This window comes from Urocitellus parryii, chromosome 3 (assembly GCF_045843805.1).
Source record: "Urocitellus parryii isolate mUroPar1 chromosome 3, mUroPar1.hap1, whole genome shotgun sequence".
NCBI classification, from domain to species: Eukaryota; Metazoa; Chordata; class Mammalia; order Rodentia; family Sciuridae; genus Urocitellus; species Urocitellus parryii.
Genome location: NC_135533.1, coordinates 177,563,009 through 177,586,166, shown reverse-complemented (window position 1 = coordinate 177,586,166; position 23,158 = coordinate 177,563,009). Strand labels below are relative to the sequence as shown.

Below are 23,158 nucleotides of genomic sequence, written 5' to 3'. Positions count from 1 at the left end.
AAAGGTTGTGTCCTGTAGCTTAACGTTTAGATTGTGGCATATTCCCCAGATCAAGTTTGTTAGTGCTCACAATTGCAAACACTGTGATTAAGTGTAATGTTTTAATTTTCTATTACTGCTTTCTTTCACATAGCTGTACCTTCCAAATAATGTATTTTAAAGTAATAAAGAATCGGATGTTTAATATGCATAGCATTATGCCCTGTTTTAAATCTATTTCTGTTTATCTCCTTTACATTCATTTAATAATAGCAACAATAATAACTTTTCCTAAAGATTTTAAGAGACAAGAGAAACCAAATTTTGAGCATGTTTTAGCTTTTAATATTTGAAGAAAAGCCATCCATCTACCAAAACAGATTCTTTGCCTTTTATAGCTTAGGGCTGTAATGAAGACAATGCATCATTTTTGGAATAATTGCTTGAATTACTATTATCTCTGAATGGCACACTTGGGCTGATATCACTGATAGAAATTGACGGTTTCTTCCCAAATTCTTAGTTATATTTTACATATATCAGTGACGATAGCTACATGATAAGTTCATTTAAATATAAAACCTGCATATTTAATGAAAAGAGAAATGATGATTAAAATCCAAATAGAGTATATAAAGGGAAGTATGAGGAAATTTGGAAAGACTTTTGCCTATTTACATCGAGCTCCATGCTTAACCTTTCCAGACCAGAGCATCAAACCAATCTCCCTGTAGCAGCAAAAAATTTGCTGCCCTTAGATCTGATACTCAGCCAGTCCACACGTGGGATCCAGCTAAGGGAGAAGCATTCGACCTGGGCAGGTGGAAATAAATTTCAGAATTGTGGCAGCATCACTGCTGTCCCAGAATGACTCCCTGCTCCTTCCTTGCAGAATTATCTGTAGTGTCTGGTGATAGCCCCAAGCTTCTCGAGAAAACATTTGGGTCTTAGCAACACTGGAGGTACCATGTTGTTACACGGTACATCATTTGCTTCATTCTAAGAAATACTTGCAGAAAAACCTCCTATCTGTGTTGGTTAGAATTAACTGAAACAAGACACAGAAGATACTCGGAACAGTGCTCAGTTATTATTGTTGTTATGCCCATTTTTATTACGTCTTTATAGACCAACCGCTTCTTTATACTCACTGCTACATAAAAATTGAACATAGGAAATATTTTATGTCATCTTTTTTTTCCCTTTCACACCTTTTGCCTAAACTACTAAGGTTAATATATAACACAAGAAAATATTTGTAAATTTCTTTTCTCTAGTTGCTTGTTACCAGAAGCTTATTTTCTTAGCTTGGCTCACTGTTTCTAGTTTGCCATTAAGCAAATGATATTCTTCTAGAAGTCATTTTAATATAAACATCATTGCTTATAAGCCTTCTTGGGGTAATAAATGAGAATGAGAAACAGTTTGACCTTAAAACTAGTTACCAAGAATTTGAATATAGTAGGTTTTATGCCTTAAATATAAAGCACACTTAAAAAATGGAGACCAGGAGTGTCGTCCCACTTTCAGTCTGTAGGATTGCTCAGAAGAGGAAAACCAAGATGAAGCCTGGTGAGTCCTGTCTTGAAATTGTTTTGGTTTTATTGGACTCTTCATTGTACCTTGTGTCTACTGTCTTTTGGTTTTTAATTGAGGAAACGATCAGAAATTCCTATCAATTTACACATCATTGTTGGCTGAACATGATTTTTTATTTTTTGTCCACTTTAGTCGAAATGGATAGTCTTTCTGAGCTATCCCAGCAAGGTGCCAACCATGTCAACTTTGGCCAGCAGCCGGTCCCAGGGAACACAGCTGAGCAGCCTCCGTCCCCCGCACAGCTCTCCCATGGCAGCCAGCCCTCTGTCCGGACCCCTCTTCCAAACCTGCACCCTGGGCTGGTATCAACGCCTATCAGTCCTCAGCTGGTCAACCAGCAGCTGGTGATGGCCCAGCTACTGAATCAGCAGTATGCAGTGAATAGACTATTAGCCCAGCAGTCCTTAAACCAACAGTACTTGAACCACCCTCCCCCTGTCAGTAGATCTATGAATAAGCCTTTGGAGCAACAGGTTTCAACCAACACAGAGGTGTCTTCCGAAATCTACCAGTGGGTTCGTGATGAACTGAAACGAGCAGGAATCTCCCAGGCAGTGTTTGCACGTGTGGCTTTTAACAGAACTCAGGTCAGTTCCCTTCTGTCTGAACATGGCTCTGCTCTCTCTCTCCTTTCTTTAATCTCATCTATGCTCATGTTTATTCTTGTACTCTACAGTGACTCTTTCTCTTCAAGATGTGATCATATTGCTTGTTCGTGGTGGCACCTAGTTTTTATCACTCCTTTCCCTACGCTATAGCCCCTCTATCAAGGGAAAGTGATGAACAACAGATTGATCTCGAGTCAGAGGCCTTGAAAAAATAAATTAAATATCAGAAATATTTCGAAAGGGGGTATTCGGCATGTTTTATAGAACAGAATCATACACTATTATTTATTAAGGAAAGTTTCATGACTTGGTTGAGGTCAGGGGTAGGATTCCAAGATTATAGCATAATGTCTTTTCTGTGTTTCAACTCATATCAGACTTCAGTGTATAAATGTGCTTTATGGAAGTTCTTCTACATTTTTTTTTTTTTGACACTTGGGAGCCCAAAAGCAATTTCTAGCATGGATTTCTAAGCAGCCATTTTGAAAGAAAATAATAAGACTTATTAGTATAAAATGCTTCTTAGCTTTGTTCTCCCTCAGATTATGTCAGTGTTCTTCCATACCTCATTCTTGAGGCTAGAGATCAGCACACTATTATCTTTAAGAGGACCAATAATAAATATTTGAGGCTTTGAGGGCCATAAAATCCCTCCCACATGGTAGAGTGACAAGCAGCAGGAGATAATGAATGGGTGTGGGTATGGTGGTGTTTTCAGTCAGACTATCCACAGAACAGGCAGTGAGGTAGGGGCAATCTACAGACCTTCGTTTGCAGACCCATTTTTAGACTTCCCATTGAGATCTGTGTATATCCCTAGGGTTTTACACCCGTATCCTCCTGCAAGAATTCCTGTGGAGCCGTTAGTTTAGACCATATTTAGAGGGACATAGAGGAAAGGCAGTATGTGATAGGAGACATCATAAGAAAAACATTTGAGAAGCCCTAAACAAATTGATTTTATCAAACTGTGCATGAGAGGGCTCTTTCTTTGTTTGGAAACTGGTATGATACATATAGTGTTTATTTTTGTCCAAGGCACACTACAAAACTAGAAGAGTGGGTAACTTTGATTAGACTGAGGACGTAAGATCTTTTTTCCAACTTGTTTTGCCACTGTCCCTTTTGTCAATCTGTTTTTGTTTTTTGGCCTGACTCATACTTTCATATTTAAGTTATTTTGCTTAGTATATGATGATAAGAATAAAATACTGGTACAAAAATAATCTCGTATCAATTCCTTGTTGGCAGAGTTTCCATACCTAGGAGAATCCCAGCTGTGACTTATTTTTGGCTTGCCTTAACTCGATTGGGCATTAGGAGACCTGACAAAGCCTTTAATTCAGTGTTTGTTTTCAGTTTCTTCATCTGTTTTTTTTTGTATACCATGGGTGTAGCTTTAAAAGGGCAGCCACACATGGTTATGTTTCGGGTTGAAATTGTATGGTTTTTACGTAGTTCCATATTTTTACTGTTTAAAAACTGTTCAATATTAGCTTGTACATTTCATATGACACCTAAATTCAGTGTGTGTGTGTGTGTGTGTGTGTGTGATAATTATTAAATAAAATGAATGAATGAATGAATGAATGAATGAATCAAAAGTCAACTCTTTAGATATTTCTGTTTCTGGTGGTATTTTTTATTTTTGTGAATATGATAACTCGGTATTGGGCCAAAAATAAAAAAAAGGACTTTACATAAAAGTCCAGTAATGCTTGTTGGATTCAATTAAAAACCCACAGGCAAAGATAACATTGACATGGACACAAATTATAGACATAGATTTACTGATAAGTTTGAAAAATGGAGCAAATAGTTGCATCTTAAAGCATGAAGGAAAGAACATTTTATATGGTAAGGGATGCCAGGAGAGTTGGGATGAGAAGAGAGTCTCCATGATTGAGGTTTTTCTTCTGGGTTGTGATGTTACCACTATTATTGTGAAAAGTTGACCTTTTTTTTTTTTTTTTTTTTTTGCCTTTGGTTCTTATACTGAAGATTTTCAGGTATCTATAGGACTTATTTATTAGAAGAAACGTAGAATTTTCTCCTGCTATACCAAATTAATCTCTTTTAAAGATAGTTATCTCTGTGGTTAATATTCAAAAACAGTAATATTATTTTTTCCAAGGATGAAAAGAGAATGATAATCTGGTACAACATTATACAGATTCCTATTTTTGAATAGTTAATTTAGAACAAAATAATTACCAAAAAGTTATTTGGAGCCCTGGATTTTAAAAGTGTTAAGTTTTTAAACTTGGTAGTTGGTCCTTCTCAGTAGAAGTAGGTGTTGGGCCCTAATGGAAGCTGTTTGATTTAAATAGCAGTGATTTGTTATGTATATTTAATTGTTCACTGGTAGAGGGGCTAGCTTTTGCACACACAAGCATGTATGTATTTTCAGCAGTCATACTTAAAAATCACACACACGCATACATACACACAGCTGCATTTATTTTAATGATTATGCATTCATATGAATGCATGTAGTGTGTTTATTTCAAAGTGTATGCATTTCAATAAAAGCAGGTGCAGAGTGAGTATGGTGTGAGTGTGGAGTACGAAAATACACATGCTAATGCATATGTATAGAAGAGGAGCTCTGCAGAGTTAAATCACACATCACACACTTGTGTGCACTTATTACAATGTGCAATTCCAACTTCAGGTTTTAAAAAAAATTAATGTAAAATATGTACATAAAATGTAAAGTTACATAGTTGGATAAAGATATTGTACTCCATAAACAGTATGTTGAGATATTAATATAATAGCATGGTTATGAATTGAGAATCATTTTAGTCACTGACACCTCTGAATGACTTTAAAAGCTTTGATTTCATGTTTCAACTCTTAATTGAAAATTTTTTCATCATCTTAATAGGGTTTCCCAAATTAAAACATCATCTTCTCTTAAAACTTTCAAACATAACTATTTTTTTATACATAACTATTTTTTTAAAGTCTGTCTTTTCTGAAAATTTATGATGAAATTTATAAAATTACTTGTTCTAAGGAATTTCCTTCCTTCTGAATTGATGGGCATATGTTCTTTAATTGCTATTGAAGACACCGGCTTTTAGCATGTCATTCATACAGTTATGCCTACTTGATGTCTTTTTAATGGAAACCAATGGCTAAAAGTCATTGCCACAGCTTCTGTATTGATACTTTTCAATTCACCTCTCTGTAATATTGCTATTTAAAGGTTGTGATACAAGAAAATACATTCTTTAATATCCCCCTTTTTTAAAAAAAAATAAAACCGAGTTTCACTGTGATCCCACTCTGTGGCTTTTTTTCCCTCTTTTCTCCTACTTCTCTGGTCTTTGGCACACTTTATTTTCCAGTAAAATAAAGAATGAAGATGGATTATTCAAAACTGATAACAGTAATGGACCATCATGTAATGTTTTATTGAATTTGAGTTCTGTAAATTATGTGGTGGAGAGAAATTTGCCTGCTTAAGTATAACAGAAATTGCTACTGTGTTCCTATAATTCTTCACAGTGTAATTTAAGAAAAGTCCACTATCCATGTCACTATTGAATAAAAGGTAAAAAGGTGCTATTACCCCAACGTGACAGCTCTCAATTAGCCTACCTAAGGACAGAGATAAATGCGTCTACTTATAACTTACTTGGCATGAGTCCCAAGGAGTGGGTGGAGTTTGAAAATACTCTTTCACCTGGACATGTGATTAAAAATTCACCAAGGGACAGAGATAGGTAGGCTTGAAGACTATTCTATGTATTTTCTTTTTAGGAGGGAGGTTTCATAAAATCATATTTTCTTTCTGAGGGCTTTGAAGTTCCATGAAGCTGATAAAATCTATTTGAATCAGTGATTATGTTCAAAGAGGAGACAAACGGGAGGCCAGACAGGCTTTTTGTTCAGATTGGCAGTCTCTTTTGCTTATCTACTGTTTTAAAGAATTCATAATTAGCTTTTGGAAGTACTGATAATATTTATTGAAGTTTTTTTTCTTTCTCTTACAATTACTAATGAATTTTACTCGTAATAACTTGTAAACTCTTGTTGGAATGTAAAAAAACAAAGGTTTAGGAATTCAGTAAATTCATTCTTTAATTGAAAAAAAAAGCATTCTTACTTAACCACTATGTAATGACAATGTGGAATAATTTTTATGTTTTCATATATAGAGCACACATCTAATTATTTGTAAGATATGAAGTCCCAATGAAAGGCAGCTTCTCATTTCCAATAAAATTAATATTCATGAGGTGCTGGTAACTTCCTACATAAGATATAAGTCCTCTAGTTCTTTTTAGAACAAGAAATAAGCTAATAATTTTGTTTAGTTTAACAGATTTATTGAGCATCTAAGATGCAAAATATTGATGATATGATATATGCACAATATTGATGATAATTACTAACGTAATGATGGCCTTTACATACTCTTGGTGGTGTTATTGTTGTTGTTAGTATGAAGAAGGATTTTTTGGTAAGATTCCTCTGTCAACCATGAGGAATTACTACAAATTACGTGACCTAGCTTGGCAAGTCTGTACTGTATTATATTCAACTATAGAAAATGGGAAGTGGACGTCACATACATCTTGAATCCTTAAATGCAAGTATTCAAAAAACAGTGACCTAAATAGGATCAAAATGTGCATTCCCTGCTAGTAGGGTTCTGATAGTAATCATTTTGCATCCAGAAGTATTCTAAAGTGACTTTTTTTTTTTTTAATTAACACTAATCAAATGTTTTCTCACAATATTTTCAAGCATTTCCACCAGGGGGCACTCCCCTCATTGAAAGCTCTGGGCCAAAAAAAAAAAAAAAAGATTTCTAAAATACAGGAGATTGTCCACACTGGCCACTTTAGAGCTCTTGGAGTGTTCCAGGGTTTGAAACATTGCTTCAGACCATCAGCAAACTCCAGGCAGAAAAACTGTACTTGTTCCAGTAGGACAATTAATTTAAGTGGAAATAAAATGCTTTGTTCCTGCAATACTTTCATGCTTAAATGGGAAGGCATGCCAGTATCAAAATATGGACAATAAGTAGAAAACTTTCTAAATCCTCTTGCCAGTGACACACTATCTCCTCCTCTAAGTCATACCGGCATGACTTTGTCTCACATTAACAAGACTTGAGAGAACAGTATTTATTTTTTCATTTGTTTGATTTTCTCACTGTAGTTTTCTGCTTCTTTGGGAAACATTGGCAGTAGAAATATGTGATCTATTACCTTGTTATTTAAGATTTTAAAATGTCTAATTTCAAGTTTCTGAAATAGAAAAGTATTCTCAATACTTACAGGATACCTTTTGCCCCATTCTACTTTTTTTTAATTATTAAAGTATTAGTATAAATAAACATCTCACAAAGTGTTATATAACTTTTCAATGAAGGCACACCCAGAGTGCTATAACAATTACTATTAGAATTTACATCTGGGTGGCATATCTTCTTCACATTTCTATTATATTTGCAGTCTTTTTTCCTTTTTTTTTTTGTTTTGCAATCTGTATAAACATAATTATTAGGTTTAATAAATATCAAACCCTTATGTGGTAGGTATTATGTTGAGATGACCAAAATGAATATTGTTCTGAAGGAATTTATGACATGTCTGCAGAACATTTGCATCTCTCTCTCTGTTTCTGTGCCATTGATATTCATTGCTTTGCCAAGCACATTTAAAAATACATAACGTTTGAGGGGGAGGGGTATTGAGCAAGGGCTATTTTATTACACTTATTGGGGTTTTTTCTTTTTTCCTTGTGACCTGTATGTTTTGATTTCAATATGACATATCAGAAGCACAGTCAATCTAATTAGTTGGCCTTGTGCAAATTAAATAGCTGGTGATTGCCTGTTTGAATTTTAGTTCAATTAACTGCCTGTTTTGCTCTTATGTGGAGTTGTGGCACTGCTCTGTAGTATCATGACCCCAGGGACGTGTGCCCTTCATTCCTTATTCACATTTCTTATGGTGAAACTGAAAGTTCACGTCCAGTTACTAGGTTCTGGTTGCAGTAGACCAGTTGAGAGATTTCCTTAAAGTTAACTCTTTAGCCTCCCCAAATATGTCAAAGTTTTATTTTAAAATACCAGCTTATAAATCATTTTAAAAGTGGACAGTGCTTTTATACTACCTATACCCAAATGTTATATTTAGGCAGGGTGGTACATTATCTTTAGGAATTAGAAATAAAACAAGGTTTGTATTTCTAAGAAAATATATTTTTTTTAAAAATACCTTCAATGTTATAGCCTTGGGCTCTATCATTTTGATAAGACACTTTCTACAAGGTTATTGCAAAGTGGATTTGCAAATTATATAGAACTCTTGTTGAAATTTTATTCTGAGATATATTATGAGAAACCGAGTTTCTGGCTAAGTGAAGAAAACATACTATTCCAAGTATTAGTCTATGTACAAGATTGAAGAGACAAGGGCTGCTCAGCTCTTACAAAATGGCCAGAAAAAATTTCCAATACTTTTGTTGTTTGTTATCCCTTAAGCATATTGCAAAAGACGACCACATTTTTTTTAAAGAAGTCCTTTCAAAAGTTAAAAAAAAATTCGTTGAAAAATAATGCTGTATTATTTGGGGAAGAAAGGCTCCTAAGAGGAGTTATCTGGTGGTTTATAAATTTCTTGTGTCACTGGTAATTATTTTTATTAACTAAGAAGTTTGATAATTACAGAACTTGAGATTATTCTTTTCCTGGGTATGCTATGATGGATTTTTGCAATGTGGGAAAATGGTTATTGCAGGTTTTACCTGTGGTTTCCAAAGTTCAAAAATTCAACCTGTTACCCAGTAGATTAGCATAGCAAGATGGTACTTAGAATCCTTTGGGGATAGTCTGTGGTTTCCTTTAAATGGCAAATTGAAAGGGCCACCTGGTGTCATTAACTTTGATGATTTGAAGATTAAGAAGTATGTTAAATATTGCTTGTGAAAATACAGTATAAACCTTAAGAGAAGCTTTAGTAATATTTCTTTTTTTTCCCCCCCTGATAGGTCACAGTTAATTTTCTTCAAAAGTTTTACTTAACTGCCCTAGAAATGGCTTTGTATCTTTACATATGGAGCTTGTTGGCATTCCACTGCCTTTGTCTAGGCAGCTTGAGAACTATACAGTTCACTGCTATTGTATTATGAGGATTTCATTTATTCTTAACTTCCCTCCATCGTCTCTCTGTGAAAGATTTCATGGCAAGTTAAGCTACTCAAAGGAAGGAGACCAATTAGGCAGTTTCAGTTTATGTTATATGTAAAGCAGATGCTTAATAAAATTAAGAATACAATTGAGGCTCTCTTCTCCACCACTTCAGTTGTAACTAATGTATTCCCATGTAGAATTCATGCCTCTGACGGTTCACTTTCCAAACCCAGTGGAGAAGGAGGGGGGAGGATCCTCTCTGGCTGGACGGAGCACACCAGGGAGCAGGCTCACCCTCTGCCTTTTATTCCCTACAGGGCTTGCTTTCAGAAATCCTCCGGAAGGAAGAGGACCCCAAGACTGCATCCCAGTCTTTGCTGGTAAACCTTCGGGCTATGCAGAATTTCTTGCAGTTACCAGAAGCAGAAAGGGACCGAATATACCAGGATGAAAGGGAAAGGAGCTTGAACGCTGCCTCCGCCATGGGTCCTGCGCCCCTGATAAGCACACCACCCAGCCGCCCTCCCCAGGTGCCATCTCCTCTTCTTTGCCACTCTTTTTTCCCCTCTTTCCTCTTTTTTAATGTTTAAGGAAGAATCTCAAGAAATCAGGTAGCTGGCTAGCTAGGTTTTTGTTTCGTTTTTTAAATTTCGTAGAGATTCTTGAAATTTAGTCCCGAATTACTAATTCTTACATAAAAACAATAAGCTACTAATTAGAGGAAAGAAAATTGCTTTGTGTTGCTCCATTCTCTGGGTTCTCTTAGGGTGAAAAGGAGTCATGAAGTGGGATATCTGTCTCCACTACCAAAATACTTCTTCACTTAAGAAGTATTTTAAACTCAATAGAAAAAAAAAAGGATAAAGTCAGTTTTATCCCTACCAGTTTTAGAACTGCCATTTGAATAGTAAATAAATAAAAATAAATAAGTAATTCCATTTGTATTTATGCTCTCCAATACGAACTGCAGCTGGTACCAATTACACATCATCTCATTTGTAATCTTTCATAATTAAGTTTAATACCATCCTCGAAGGCAGCTTTAAATGGGGCTGATAAGGAATTCCATCTATATTCCCAGAAATGGGCACATTTTCAGTTTTTTCCAAATTTCTCCACTTTTTTATAATGGAAGGAAAAAAGTCACCTTTTCCGTAACTTTATGTGTATGTACATCTGTATTATGATTTTTGAAATCGGGTTTCAAAAGTAGCCTCATAACTATTATGAGAATTCAAGAAGTTAATTTTCAGTTCAAACCATTAGGTAAAAGTTTGATAGTGGATTAGACTCAAACTTCACAAGCAGATGTATTTTCTTACATTGTTTAAGGTCAACTAAACATGTTTAATGTGTTTAAATAAGGTCAGCTTCGATGGATAAAAATTGAATGTGGAATACAGATTCAAAGTATTCACATAACACAATGTCATCATGAAATTAACTATCTTCATCAATAGTAAAAAGAAAAGCTCGTATTTCCAAGGACAGAAATCTAGAGAAAGCCTATTCAGCACTAAAGAATGAAACTGCTACAGAAATTCCACAAATGAGGAATAGACATAATATTCAACCACTGTTGAGGGTCTGAAAGTGTTTATCATAATGTTCAGAAACGATGACTTTTTAGAAATGTCAACAAAATCTATTTTCTCCATTTTATTTAATGAAAATGGTATTGATGTCTATATGAGCAAATTATAAGGAAGCCGTTGTTGTACTTGTGAATAAAAACTTCATGTTTCTCTGGGAGAGAAGAATGGTAGCTCCATACATACCTGCCTGCCTACATACACACAGTAATGGAGTTTGGTCTATAGATCCTTCTATAAAAATATTTCCTAAAATATAAAGAATGAATGAATTTTTTTATTTACTTTTTGTAAGAGTGATGGAACAAAAAAAAAAGTATTTTACCTGGGACTTGGTTTTACACTTTTTTTGTTGTTGTTTTTGGCAGTACTTAAGAGTTAATACACTTTGGTCAGTTTTGTTCCTCTAGTTAACACTAGCCAGCTTCTGGGTAGAAAGTTAATTTGCTTATCACCCCATTGGCAGTGCTCATAAAAGAATGACTTACCGAAGACCAATGTGCATTTCAACACTGAGCATCTTTTTAAAAACTCTGCCCAAATATTTAACTTAATGATTCCTTAATACACAAATTCAAAATATTCTTTTGTAAACTTCTGATTTTTCTAGGATTTTGAGGGTTTCCATTGCTTTTCAAATGGGATTATGCTATCAATATTCATTAGCCAAAGTTTCTCTGTAGCCAAAGTTACACTAATTTTTATTAAGTGATACTTCTTTTCACATATGCTTAAGATACAATGGGGATAGTTTTCCCATCTGTATGTATAAAGACATTGTTTTCTGTGGTAAGTTGGGATAGAAAAAAAAATATAATTTCTTTTGATGTGAATTACTGATTACTTAGTTGAGATACCCTTACCTGCATTTGTTTGTTCTCAAGAAAGGTGGAGATCAAACCAAAGTATGTAGATACTACTAATTATTCCTAGTGGAATTTTTTCAAAAAAAAATATGTTTTTATTAATGCAGTATTATTGGCAATCTAACCAAATTCTGAAATGATTATCTGATATATGTACATATGTTCCATTTTATTTCATAGCTATAGCGTAAATCTTTAAGGTATGCTGTTTTCCTCAGGGAGAATCCTTTTGCATTACTTAATGTTATTGTAATAAAACTCACTACCAATGTGTTCACATTTTACCCTTTAACGGTGATTCAGTGAATTAAATTTTAAGATATTCTTGACATATTAAAGGAATTATTACTGCAAAATGAATACTTTGGATTTGGGGAAAACATGCTAAGTTGAAATCGAATGCTTAAGCTGGAACCAATAGACCACACAAATAAAAGTGGTTTTAAAAATATGCTAATTACAAGTGACTAAAATGGAAAGAACAAAATGGAGGAAACCACAGATACACAAACAGATTACAAGACTGTGCCTTCTTTAATTATATATTTTGCTGGAGAAGAGTTTGTGTGAAATCACCATACATTTCATTTCCCCTAAAATGAAGAGATTTGAAACAAATCTTTGACTTGAGTTGATTGACCTGAACTCTGATTTCTTTCTATAAAGAATTGTGAGTCAAAGGGAGAGAGGCCCTTAGTGACTCAGGGAAGGCCCAGACTACCTGTAGGCCTGAAAAACTGATTGTCTGCAGCTCTTTGTAAGGTATAGGTCACACCTGAACCTGACTTTGGAATGCCCTTAGGCAGGACCCGATCAAACAAGAGAACTCTTGGGGTATTTGAATTCTAAGTTATCTTCAAGGAGGGATTGCTCTGGCTAGGGGAATCCAAATAGCTTCTAGGAGTACCCCACCTGAGAAGACTTAGATCCGACTCAAGAAACAACAGAGCTCTTGACTGGCCCTGCCCAGGTTCAGGCCCTCCTCTGCACACCTGTCCCTTGTCCTCCAATGGCAGCAACCTTGCCATGGGCTTTGCCCTCTGCCTGTGGCAGTAACCTCTGGGCCAGACATGTTTGCTGAAAGCATTTTTTCACAATTTCCATGCTTTAATTCAAGGAGTAAGAATACCGTGCACTTGATAATGGTTCACAGTTTTCTAAGCACCTTCATATACATTAATTCATGAAATCCTCAAATCAGCCTTTTGCTAGGAGAAAAAGGAGAAACCCAAGTGTAAGGTTTAATTAAAGTTTTCAAATGCCCTATGAAGTCTCATCCTTTCCTCTGCTGCAAGCCACCTCCTCAAAATACAAACAAATTTATGTAAGAAAATGGAACTTGAGGGCTCTGTTTTGTCCTAGGGGATGAGAAGGTGTATTGTTAGATTAGGAAGAGGAACCCATGTGAAAACATTGTTCTGGGAAAATAAATGAGATATTTGACAAATGATCCACATGGGAAAACTTTGAATAATGTCATTTCTGGGATTATGAAGATAGTACCCCTTCCAAACTATGGTCATAAGACAATACCTGGGAGAACCCAGTCCCCTCAAAGTTTCCTGGTCCTAAAGGTTTCTTTTCTGACTGTGCTTTACAGATTTTCCTAATGAGTTTATTAGAGGAAGTTTATTAATAATAATTAATGATTATTTTCTCAGAATGATTTGTTCTACTGAACAGATTAATTTTAAGTTGATGATTTCTACCTTAGGTATGATTATTCTGGTTTTATTTGTGTAATTTTATACATGTGAGTTTTGGAGTTAAATTAATTTTGCAGTTTTATTTTCCATAAGGACGGTTTGAAAGTATATAATTATCAAGTTATAACTAGTATATGAATTATATATTTTTTTTCTTTTTTTTAACATTTTATGTAATTCTTTAGCTTATCAAGTAAGGTATGATATTTCATAACAGTGCTTCTAGAAAATGATCAAAGTTCATATAAGGAATATATAATTAACCTGGTAGCTACACCATTAGCATTTCTTTACAACAAATACCTCTCAAATATAATGAAACATACGTTCATCTTAATTTCAGGTTCCATTACAGGTATGAACTTAACACTTGATAAAAGTTTTATTTGTTATGGATCCCTTGGGAAACATTAAGATCCTACTTAGGTGCTTATAAAATGCTTCTCATCAATAGTCATCTTTAAAAAAGCTATAAGTCTTCAAAAGTCTGTTTGGAAAGTAATTAGCATTGTTCCTATGAAAGAAAAAGAGTCCAAAAAGATCAAAACATGATACCAAAGACAGTATTAATATAAAAAATATGAGTGTGAGGACTATTTTCCAGCACTAATAAGCATGCTACAGGATAGCATGTTTCTGACACAGGATTACTAAGAAAACATTTGTAGTTTGAATATCTTAGAAAATAAATTCAAGTTGGATTTTGAACATTACGTTTTTAAACCCATGAGCTTCTGAAACTGGAATGTTAATGAGCTAGATTTAGCAAATGCCCATCAAAAAGCAGGCCCCACATCTTTCAATAAGTTAAGGATTTTTCAAAGTAAAGAAAGCCCAAGAGCAACACGGACTCTCTATATAACTCCATAGTCTCTAAGATAAGCACTTACGCCAGACAAACATAAGATTTCATCCTTGAGCTGTGGACAAATCACTTAACGTCTGTTAAAATAGAATTTTTTCAATTTTAAAATGGGGTGATCCTAATACCTATGCTGGTCTGTTATATAGGTTAAGCAGTTAAGATATATTAACAGAATGCCCAGCACATAATAACTGACTAATAAATGTCCCCAGCCATTATTATCGTAATTATTAGAAGTACATAAAACTTTAACTTTTGTGTATGTGAGAGCTAAACTGCTTGCAGGCAGTTCCTCACGCATCAAAGAGCAGTAGCACTTTCACCAGTCAAGACCAAAGTAGAGTTCATTTTGTGCAAAGTATGATTCGCGGGTTTAAGCACGGTAAAATTTTCGTGGAAAATTTGTGTTCTATATGATTTTAGTACAATAAAAAGCAGACCTTAGTACTGCACCCTGTCCCCACCAGGGAGGGTAAATAGTAGAAGCTCCCATTCTTAACTACTTCCCTGGCGCCGCTGTAATAATGGAGTAGTACACGCTACCTTGATAAAAGCTATTCAGAAGGCAACTGCATTTATTTCACCTCCTGTGCTATTTGCGGAGAAGAGCTGAAGAGTAGTTTGTTTTGCCTGGAATGAACTACTTTATGAATTTTAATGTGTGATATAATATTAAAAGCTAAACCAGGATTAAAGAAGATTTTTTTTTTTTTGTACTGAGCTAAAATAGTACTTAGTAGAGTGAGGTATAAAAGATTTTTGTTTCCATTTTTACCTGGGGAGAAATTCAGCCTTCATATTTTGAAAAGCTGTCCAACTCAGTTCCCCTTCAGCAATAGCTTCTGTTTGGGGGGAAAAATTATGATTCCAGAATTCTAATAGCTTATCTATGATAAGATACATATCTGGGCCAACAAGAAGTTAAAAAAGATCTCTTCTAAATATTTTTTAAATAAGTAATACAGAGACTTTCTAACTTTATATTTTTTATAAAGTTTTAATCTCACATTCTTTTTATAAACAATGTTTCGAATGTACTTGTTTTATATGTTTGTTTTGATTTGATTGTGTTGGCTGTTAGGAAATGATTATTTGATTTTTTTAAAAAATAATTTTGAAATCTTGCAATTTCTAACAATTTTTAACAATTTTTAGTGCAAGTTGTAACCACTTTATAAAAAGTGCATTAACCCAAGAAATTTTTAGAAACAGTATATTACAGGTTTGAAGTAAAATGATTATAGCCCACTTCAAAGACAAATTCTCAAGTGTAATTTTTACAAAAGAATGAAAATTATTTTAAAAACAAACCAAAACACTGATTCCAAAGCCTGCTCTTCCTAACTATTGCTAACCAGATTGCAACTAAGAAACCGTTTCTTCGTAGGCACTGGACTTTGTGCCCCCACTTCTATAACATCCAATTTTCAAAGCAATTGAAATGGCTTTTCTTTCCTCTTTCATTTAAGCAGTGAGAAAAATAGGTATTAAAAGGGACCCTGTGGGTTGCCTAAACCTTATCCCTCTGCCTCAAAGCAAGACCACCCCAGAGCAAAGTTTTGAATCTCACCAAAGCAACTTTGTAAGCAATTTATGGTAATGCGTTAACTCTTCTAGCTCCTAAAGTGGTGTTTAGCAGATTATTGCTTCAAAGCCTTGTGTGCTTTCTTGGAGGCCTCTAGTCGTTAATGGACCTCTATGAGGGCCCTTGCTTACCATAAGTCCCAGAGTTGGAAAGGGGACTCTGGAGACCCAGCCTGGACTCATGCTGTTCTGTTTCCAGGTAATAGTTGAAAGGTGGCAGTGAGGCCCAGGCAGTGGGTCACCTGTTCTGCCTCACCAGCTGTGTTCTCTTCATGCCTGTTGTCCAGCCTTTTCACACCCTTATCCTTTCCATGCCTAGAGGAAGTAATGTCATGGTGGAAGAATCTACCTCCTCAAGAAAAGTCATAGGTGAATTATTTTGTAAACAGGCTAGAAGTTAGGAGGATTCAGAAAGCACATTTTATACACCAATTTAAAAAAAATGTGAAAAAAAAGTACATTTCAGAGGGTACTTATATTTAGTTCCTTGAGAAGTAAATATCCGGGGATGACCTCTATTCCTCTTTTCATGCCAAATATTTTGGTGATCTGGTAATAGAAACCTGGAAGTCTTACAGGTTGACTAGAGATGTGTGTCATTCAAAGCCAAAAAAAAAAAAAAAAAAAAAAAATTTAAAAAATCATCCATTTATCCTAAAATATACTTCATTTTATATTTTCCATAGTATATGTAAGAATTTGTTCAAGATGGCATGAATTTAGAGGATAGAAACCTGGGTTCTGTAAAGAACACTGAGAAGTGAGATCTTTGATTGTTTGGTTGGGAGAAAACATGGTTCTACATCTGTAAGAATTTTTTGCTTTATATTTTCAGTGAAAATTCAGCTGCATAATTCGTATGTAAAGTTTCAAAGCTGGTTCATGTAACCACATAAGAAAATTTGGAGTTAGAAAAACAGTCCTGTCAATAAATTTTGAGGTTGGGATTTGATTTTTCTCCCTAAAATTGTGTGGCATTTTTTTCCGGCTGATACCTGTTTATCATTATTATCTGAGGCACTGATACAAGTTTTTTCACTGTACTAATGTATTTGTGAAGTCACTGATTATATATTTTGTGTAACTTACAGTAATGTTCTGTGAAATGTTGTGAAACATTTTCTTATTGTCTAGTTCCACAAGTCAAAAGGAAATAGTTATATACAAGGGTGCCAGGAAAAGATGAAATAATTACACAGAACAGCTTGGACATGCACGTGTGAAATGCAACCAGCCTTTATGATAATTAAGCAAGGCACTCTACCTGTTTCATGGATGGATAGAAGATTTAAATATGCAGTTCTGCAAATGGCTTTGTTATGGAAGATTTTTTAAATGAAACATAAGAGGAAAAGGCATAAAGAAGAATCTAAAATTAAAAAGGCCATAGTATATAATAGCTATTAGTGATGCAGTTGTCTATTAGGCATCGGGTACGCAGTGAAGATACCGCAATGTGCATTATGATTTTAATTGTGAATTTCCTTTGTTAGGATTGCAATGGAAGGTAATTGGGAGACAATTAGTTTAGGGGTTTCAAGTCTTTGAAACTATTCTGTTTTCCAGCAAACTTACTTTATGGCATTATAATTCCTGGTTGTCAGCTGGCAGTTGCTGTCACATTACAGATGCAATCACCTGTGACAATGTGACTTCCTTAACTTAAGCAATCTGATCTCAGGGCAATAACTAATGTTGAATGACTGCACTGTTGATCACCTTGATCATAAAAGGAGCAACAGTGTCCAGTTTGGATGCCGAGCCTGAGATGCTTCAAAACAATTTGGCCAATGAAAAATGACAGCCATGTTCAAAATGTTTTGTAGGTGAAAACAGCTACTATTGCCACTGAGAGGAATGGGAAACCAGAGAACAATACCATGAACATTAATGCTTCCATTTATGATGAGATTCAGCAGGAAATGAAGCGCGCTAAAGTGTCCCAAGCACTGTTTGCAAAGGTTGCGGCAACCAAAAGCCAGGTAAGAGCCTCTATTAGGCATTGAGAATGTTTGTCTGTGATGCCTGTGGAATACTCATTAACAGAGGTGTCTATTTTCAATGCGAACTTGCACCACCAAGAGGTCACAGTCTCCAGGAATTATGTACAGAGCTCTGAGATGAAACTGGGTTCAGATGTAGTTTATGTTTGCTTGGCTTTGTTTCCTCCAAGTCGTTCCTTGAACAAGGATTTCTCTGTCAATCCCTGAGTCAGTTTATCGTGGCTTTCAGAGGAATATCGTAATGATGGGACGTTTCTTGGTCCAGTTCATTATAGTAGAATCATTCACTTACTACTGTTTCATTATTACTCAGATGACCTTGATATTATATTCTGCCAATACTAGAGCAAAAGTTACACAGTTTGTTTTGTTCCACTCGGCTGTCTACAGCTATTAGGTGCACTTATTAAAACAAACTGCACACATCTTTACATATTAATGATTTTAGTTTTTCTGTAGATTTATACACAATCCACAAATTGAATTACAATTAGAAAATTTGTTCAATTCTGATGAGTTGGAACTGAACAGACTTGAATTGGAAGAGTTGCAAATCTCTACAAAACAAGATAAAAACAAAAAGACTGTTGCCTTTTGTCAGTGTACTGTCACATATTGATAATTTTTGCTCATCTGTAAGAACAAATTCACGATTGTCTGCAAATGCTTCTCCAAAGCCAAGAATACTTTTTAAAGGACCAGAACTTTCTTCCCCTTTACAAAGGACTTGATAACAGCGTCAAGGTGAGATTTAGAGGCAACCAAGGGCTCCAGGTGAGATTTAAACAACTTGAAATTTTACACAAGTATATTTTTATTATCACTAATGAACCCTCTTTTATATAACACCCCAGCTTGTTAATTTGTGGTTAAAATATATACTTCTGGGAGTATTTACAATATGACATATTTATAATACAATACCTTTTTAACCTTTCCTAAAATCTTACTCTATTGACGTTATTAGCAGTACTTAGTGGGAGTTTTGGTTTTAAAAAATGTTGTTCTTGTTTAAGTTATAGGCTGGATGAAATACTTAAGGGATATCTTGGAAATGTTATATAAAAATGATTAAACTCAAGCTGTGGACTGTAAAAATTATAGCTTTATAGGCCACATGCCTGCCTACCCTTCAATCACTGTCAAAGTGATAATTTCTACAATAATATGTTTCTTTTATTGTGAGATTCTAAACATCAAGTGCTGTTTAAACATTAAACTGAATTGTTTATGTTAGTGCTGTACTCAGCGTGTCATACATCAGGCCACCGTAATCTCTCATGGAATGTAAAATTCTGTCATGAATCATGGCTTGTATATCGGAAATTACTGTAATTTTGATTGGAAATTACAGGGCTCTTGAAATGTTTCTAATTATGATAGAATGTTAGAGCCGCTTCAAACCTGTGTGCTTCTTCAGATGTCTTCATTTACATGCCAAGGCTATGCATTAAGGAGAAGTGTCCTGTTCTCACTTCACCCACCCTCCCTGCACATTCTTGTTTTGACTATTTAGTCTAATTATGATGAGGATCTCTTATTTAAATATATATATTATCTTGCCTTTCTTTCTGAGTCTACATCTTTTTATTTTCCCCCTGACCTGTTCAATTACCAAGAATAATAGACTTCAGTCCTACAAGGGCCACACACTTTTCCCAAATCTCCAAACTGGAGAAACTACACATGTATTATAATAATCAGGTCAGTCTTAAAACAAAACAAACAAAAATTAATACTAAAGCTATTCAATACATATCAGTTAGTCCTTATCATCTGTCATTAAATTCAAATCTACCCTTTCCTTGTGTCCTTTCTGACTGTAGTATCTGTCATTAAATTCAAATCTACCCTTTCCTTGTGTCCTTTCTGACTGTAGCATATCTCCCTATGGTTAACAGCCCCTTTGCTACCTGTGACCTGATTCTTTTAAACGACACTCTAGATTCTCCACCCCTGAACTGAATTAGTGATTTTGGAACAATTCAGAAGGTGGTGGCAGTTGGCTAATACTAGGGAGCTTTTAAACATCCTTGCTCTTTGTTCCTGCCCTTGTAGATCCTCCTAAGCTGCTATTTCAGCAATGTCAGTGGGCAGCTTCTAAGCATCTGCCATGGTGGCCTATTTCCCAAGACCCCCGCCCCCCAAACTTGTAGCTGATCTCCTTCTGGTTGACTAATAATTCAGATTGCAGGCTTTGAGAGGAAGCGAACTGTTAACTTTCATTCCTTTCAGTAGTTATTCCTCATTTCTAATGGATTCTAACTTCCTACTTTGGGGATTTTTCTCTTAGCTGTTCAGTTTAGGTGTCAGTACTACTCTCTTTATGAAAACATGTACAAGGATTGATGAGTATCAAGACAGCCCCCCAAACAGTTTGGTAGCAGGAAATCTGATTAATAAGGAAAGGTGGTCATTTACTTAGGTTCTATTCTTCAACCATGATGTCATGTGAAGGAAACAAAAACCAACCCATCAACCAGCAAACAAATCTGCTTCAAATTGGACCGGCCTTTTTCATGTTCAGAATTTATACCTTCTAAAGTAGTTACTCATACCTCAGGTATATGTGCCAAGGCTTGTCATAGTGCAGTGCTCCCCAAAGATCCAGTTTATGAAGCGAGCAGTACCAGGGACACATCATCTCAGCCCATCTCCCTCCATCTGCTTCTGTGTTTCGCCCTGGTTGTCTGGGTTGTCCTCACAGTCAGCACCTCTTTCAAGCTAGACCCTACCCTGCAATTACATATTATCTACATTTAATTTAGTAACCCTGTGAGCTACTGTTATTTTCTTCTGCTTCTGCATAAGGGTCTCTGAGCTAATAAATAGTCGCACCAAATTGCACCTCTCCTACTGTTTTCCTGAGTGTTCAAGGCAGTTTCCGTACTGAAGTCCCACCCTGTCCTGGAAGTGAGGAATTAGGGACACTGGACTAGTTCATCATAGAAGCCGTGTAGGCTTTCCCTTCTTCATTGGCTCATTCATGGACTCTTGGAATCCAGGCTTTTTCATGCCCAATGGAGGTGAATGTGTGAGCTGTAAGAGTCACGGGAGGCTGGCTGTGGTCTAGGCTGTGTCCCTGGTGCCATGATATTGCAAGATTATTTAACTCTATTGAGCCCAAGGTTCTTTTAACATGGGAGGAGGTCACATACTACAATGTATGCAGAAGAGCTTTTAAATTATACAGCACTGTACACAAATGGATAACATTTCATAATGTGCTAAGTAAGAGGTTCCATACTCTTCGTGGATAAGAGTGATTTATTTATCATGTATTTATGTATCTCAAATACCTTCCATTTTAAAAGGTAAGGCACACTCTGCTGTGACTAATGCACAGAATATTTTCAGTAAAAGAAACTCGTGTAGGTTCCATCATTTCACATGTATTATCTCTTCTCTTCAATGAATAATAGAAATGAGATTGTTTTTAACTCTAATAGAAATGTCTGAATAAAATATGCAAGTAAAAACTGAAGGTAGGCTACTTTCTGTGCTTGGTTAGGAAAGCAGGCTAATGCAAACTTTAAAAAGATGATATGCTTTAAACATAATGTGAATAGCTACAAATGAATACACTTTATATTCTGGGTATTCAAATAAGCAGCAGTTTTTCCAAGTGAATCATATTGGAATTTTATCAAACATTTAGTCTGATAACATTCAAATAATTATGAGAGCAGAATTTGCTAATTTTACTGTTTAAAAAAATAGTTGATTTGGGTAATAACCATTACGGTATCAAGGTTCAGTTACTGTTCATTGGTTATAGTGTTTTCATATGGGAGATGGAAATGGAATTTTTTCCTTAATAGTGGCAGATGTTGGAATCTAATTTTATTCCACAGCAAACCCCCTGAGAGCTCTGAGACTTAAGGTGTGTGTCCAGCAAGGGGACATTAGCAGCGCCGTAGGCCTTGCCTTGTACATCGAATTGTTACATTGATTTTCATGTTTGCCGGGGTGCAGTTTGCAGATACAGTCATGTGGCAAGGGGTAAAGGGCTTTCGCAGAGCAGCACTACAGCACGACTTGTGTTTAGAAAACGACTCCTCTCTCGTGTTTTATTGAACAGGGTATTTCTTTTGGGTAAAGGAACTAGACGATGAAAATTTTATTTGACTGAATATACTTTCAGTATAATCTTTAGCAATCTCTGCGAGTTATAGGACTCTGGCCACTACAACTTCAGCTAGATCCATAGGCATGGTTTTTAACATACACACACACACACACACACACACAGAGAGAGAGAGAGAGAGAGAGAGAGAGAGAGAGAGAGAGAGACTGAGAGAGAGACAGAGAGAGAGAGAAGAATAAAGAGGATTTCAAACTCTGCAAAAATTGCACAACTGGTAGAAGAAACCAAATCAAGTAAAATATTTTTTTTTCTTCCATCTCCTTTTTAGAAACTTTAGTCTTTAAGGTTCACAGCCTCTCAATGAGCAAGAGAGGGGAGGTCAGGAGGAAGAGAGAACCAGTGCTCCTTGGCTTCAGAGGCTTAAAAAAAGAAAGGAAACATCGTTCTCACTTTTAGTTTTGGAAATTCTTAAATGATGACTGGAATGAATTAAATACAAGTAAATACATGTCACAAACCAGTGAGGCTAGGAGCAGGGCTTTAAAAAAAAAAATGTCATTTTTATTTCCAGGAATTGGAATCTATAGTGACAGAATCAGGTGTAAAATCTCTGGTGACACTATATTCTGTATTCCAGCAAGTTAGGTAGAAAGGCATCTTTTATTTGTTAGAGTTAACTTATACTTCACGCAAGCCACAATCTGATGCTGTGTGCTGATTCATTCTTTTGGAATGTAAGTGCGACAGACTTTGCTGCAACAGGAGCTCACCTGTGTAGCCTTCTATTTAAGGCACACAGGCGGCCCTGCAGACTTGAATGTCACTGTTTCTGTTATTCCTGGTGCCTCATCCTTCTGTAGCAGTCTGTGAGAAGATGTTTACAGTGTGTCCTCAGAGCCCCTTGTCTTGGGCACAGGACGTTTTCTTCAGCCAGGGTCTGAAGAGAGAACTAACTGTACCTTTACCCTTTACATGTTCTCCATCCGTTCCTTCCCTCGGGGGCCGGGGGGGGGGGGAGCTGAGCAGAAGAGACCCTGGACAGGTATAGCTTACATCTCCCTAAATGGGTTTGGGTGAGGAGGAAGGGGCAAAGGGAATATTTGTAGGGAGCAC

General features: G+C 35.7%; 1 protein-coding gene across 4 annotated transcripts in view; it reads left to right on the top strand.

Annotated features, from left to right (window-relative positions):
• The window catches only part of Satb1 (SATB homeobox 1), a 75,458-nt gene that overhangs the window by 28,134 nt on the left and 24,166 nt on the right, over positions 1 to 23,158 (top strand). For all 4 annotated transcript variants that reach the window (XM_026395924.2, XM_026395923.2, XM_026395922.2 and 1 more), the window contains exons 7-9: positions 1,711 to 2,165; positions 9,660 to 9,872; positions 17,782 to 17,937. In XM_026395924.2, the coding sequence (XP_026251709.2) occupies positions 1,711 to 2,165; positions 9,660 to 9,872; positions 17,782 to 17,937 (824 nt within the window). The remainder of the gene's footprint in view (positions 1 to 1,710; positions 2,166 to 9,659; positions 9,873 to 17,781; positions 17,938 to 23,158) is intronic.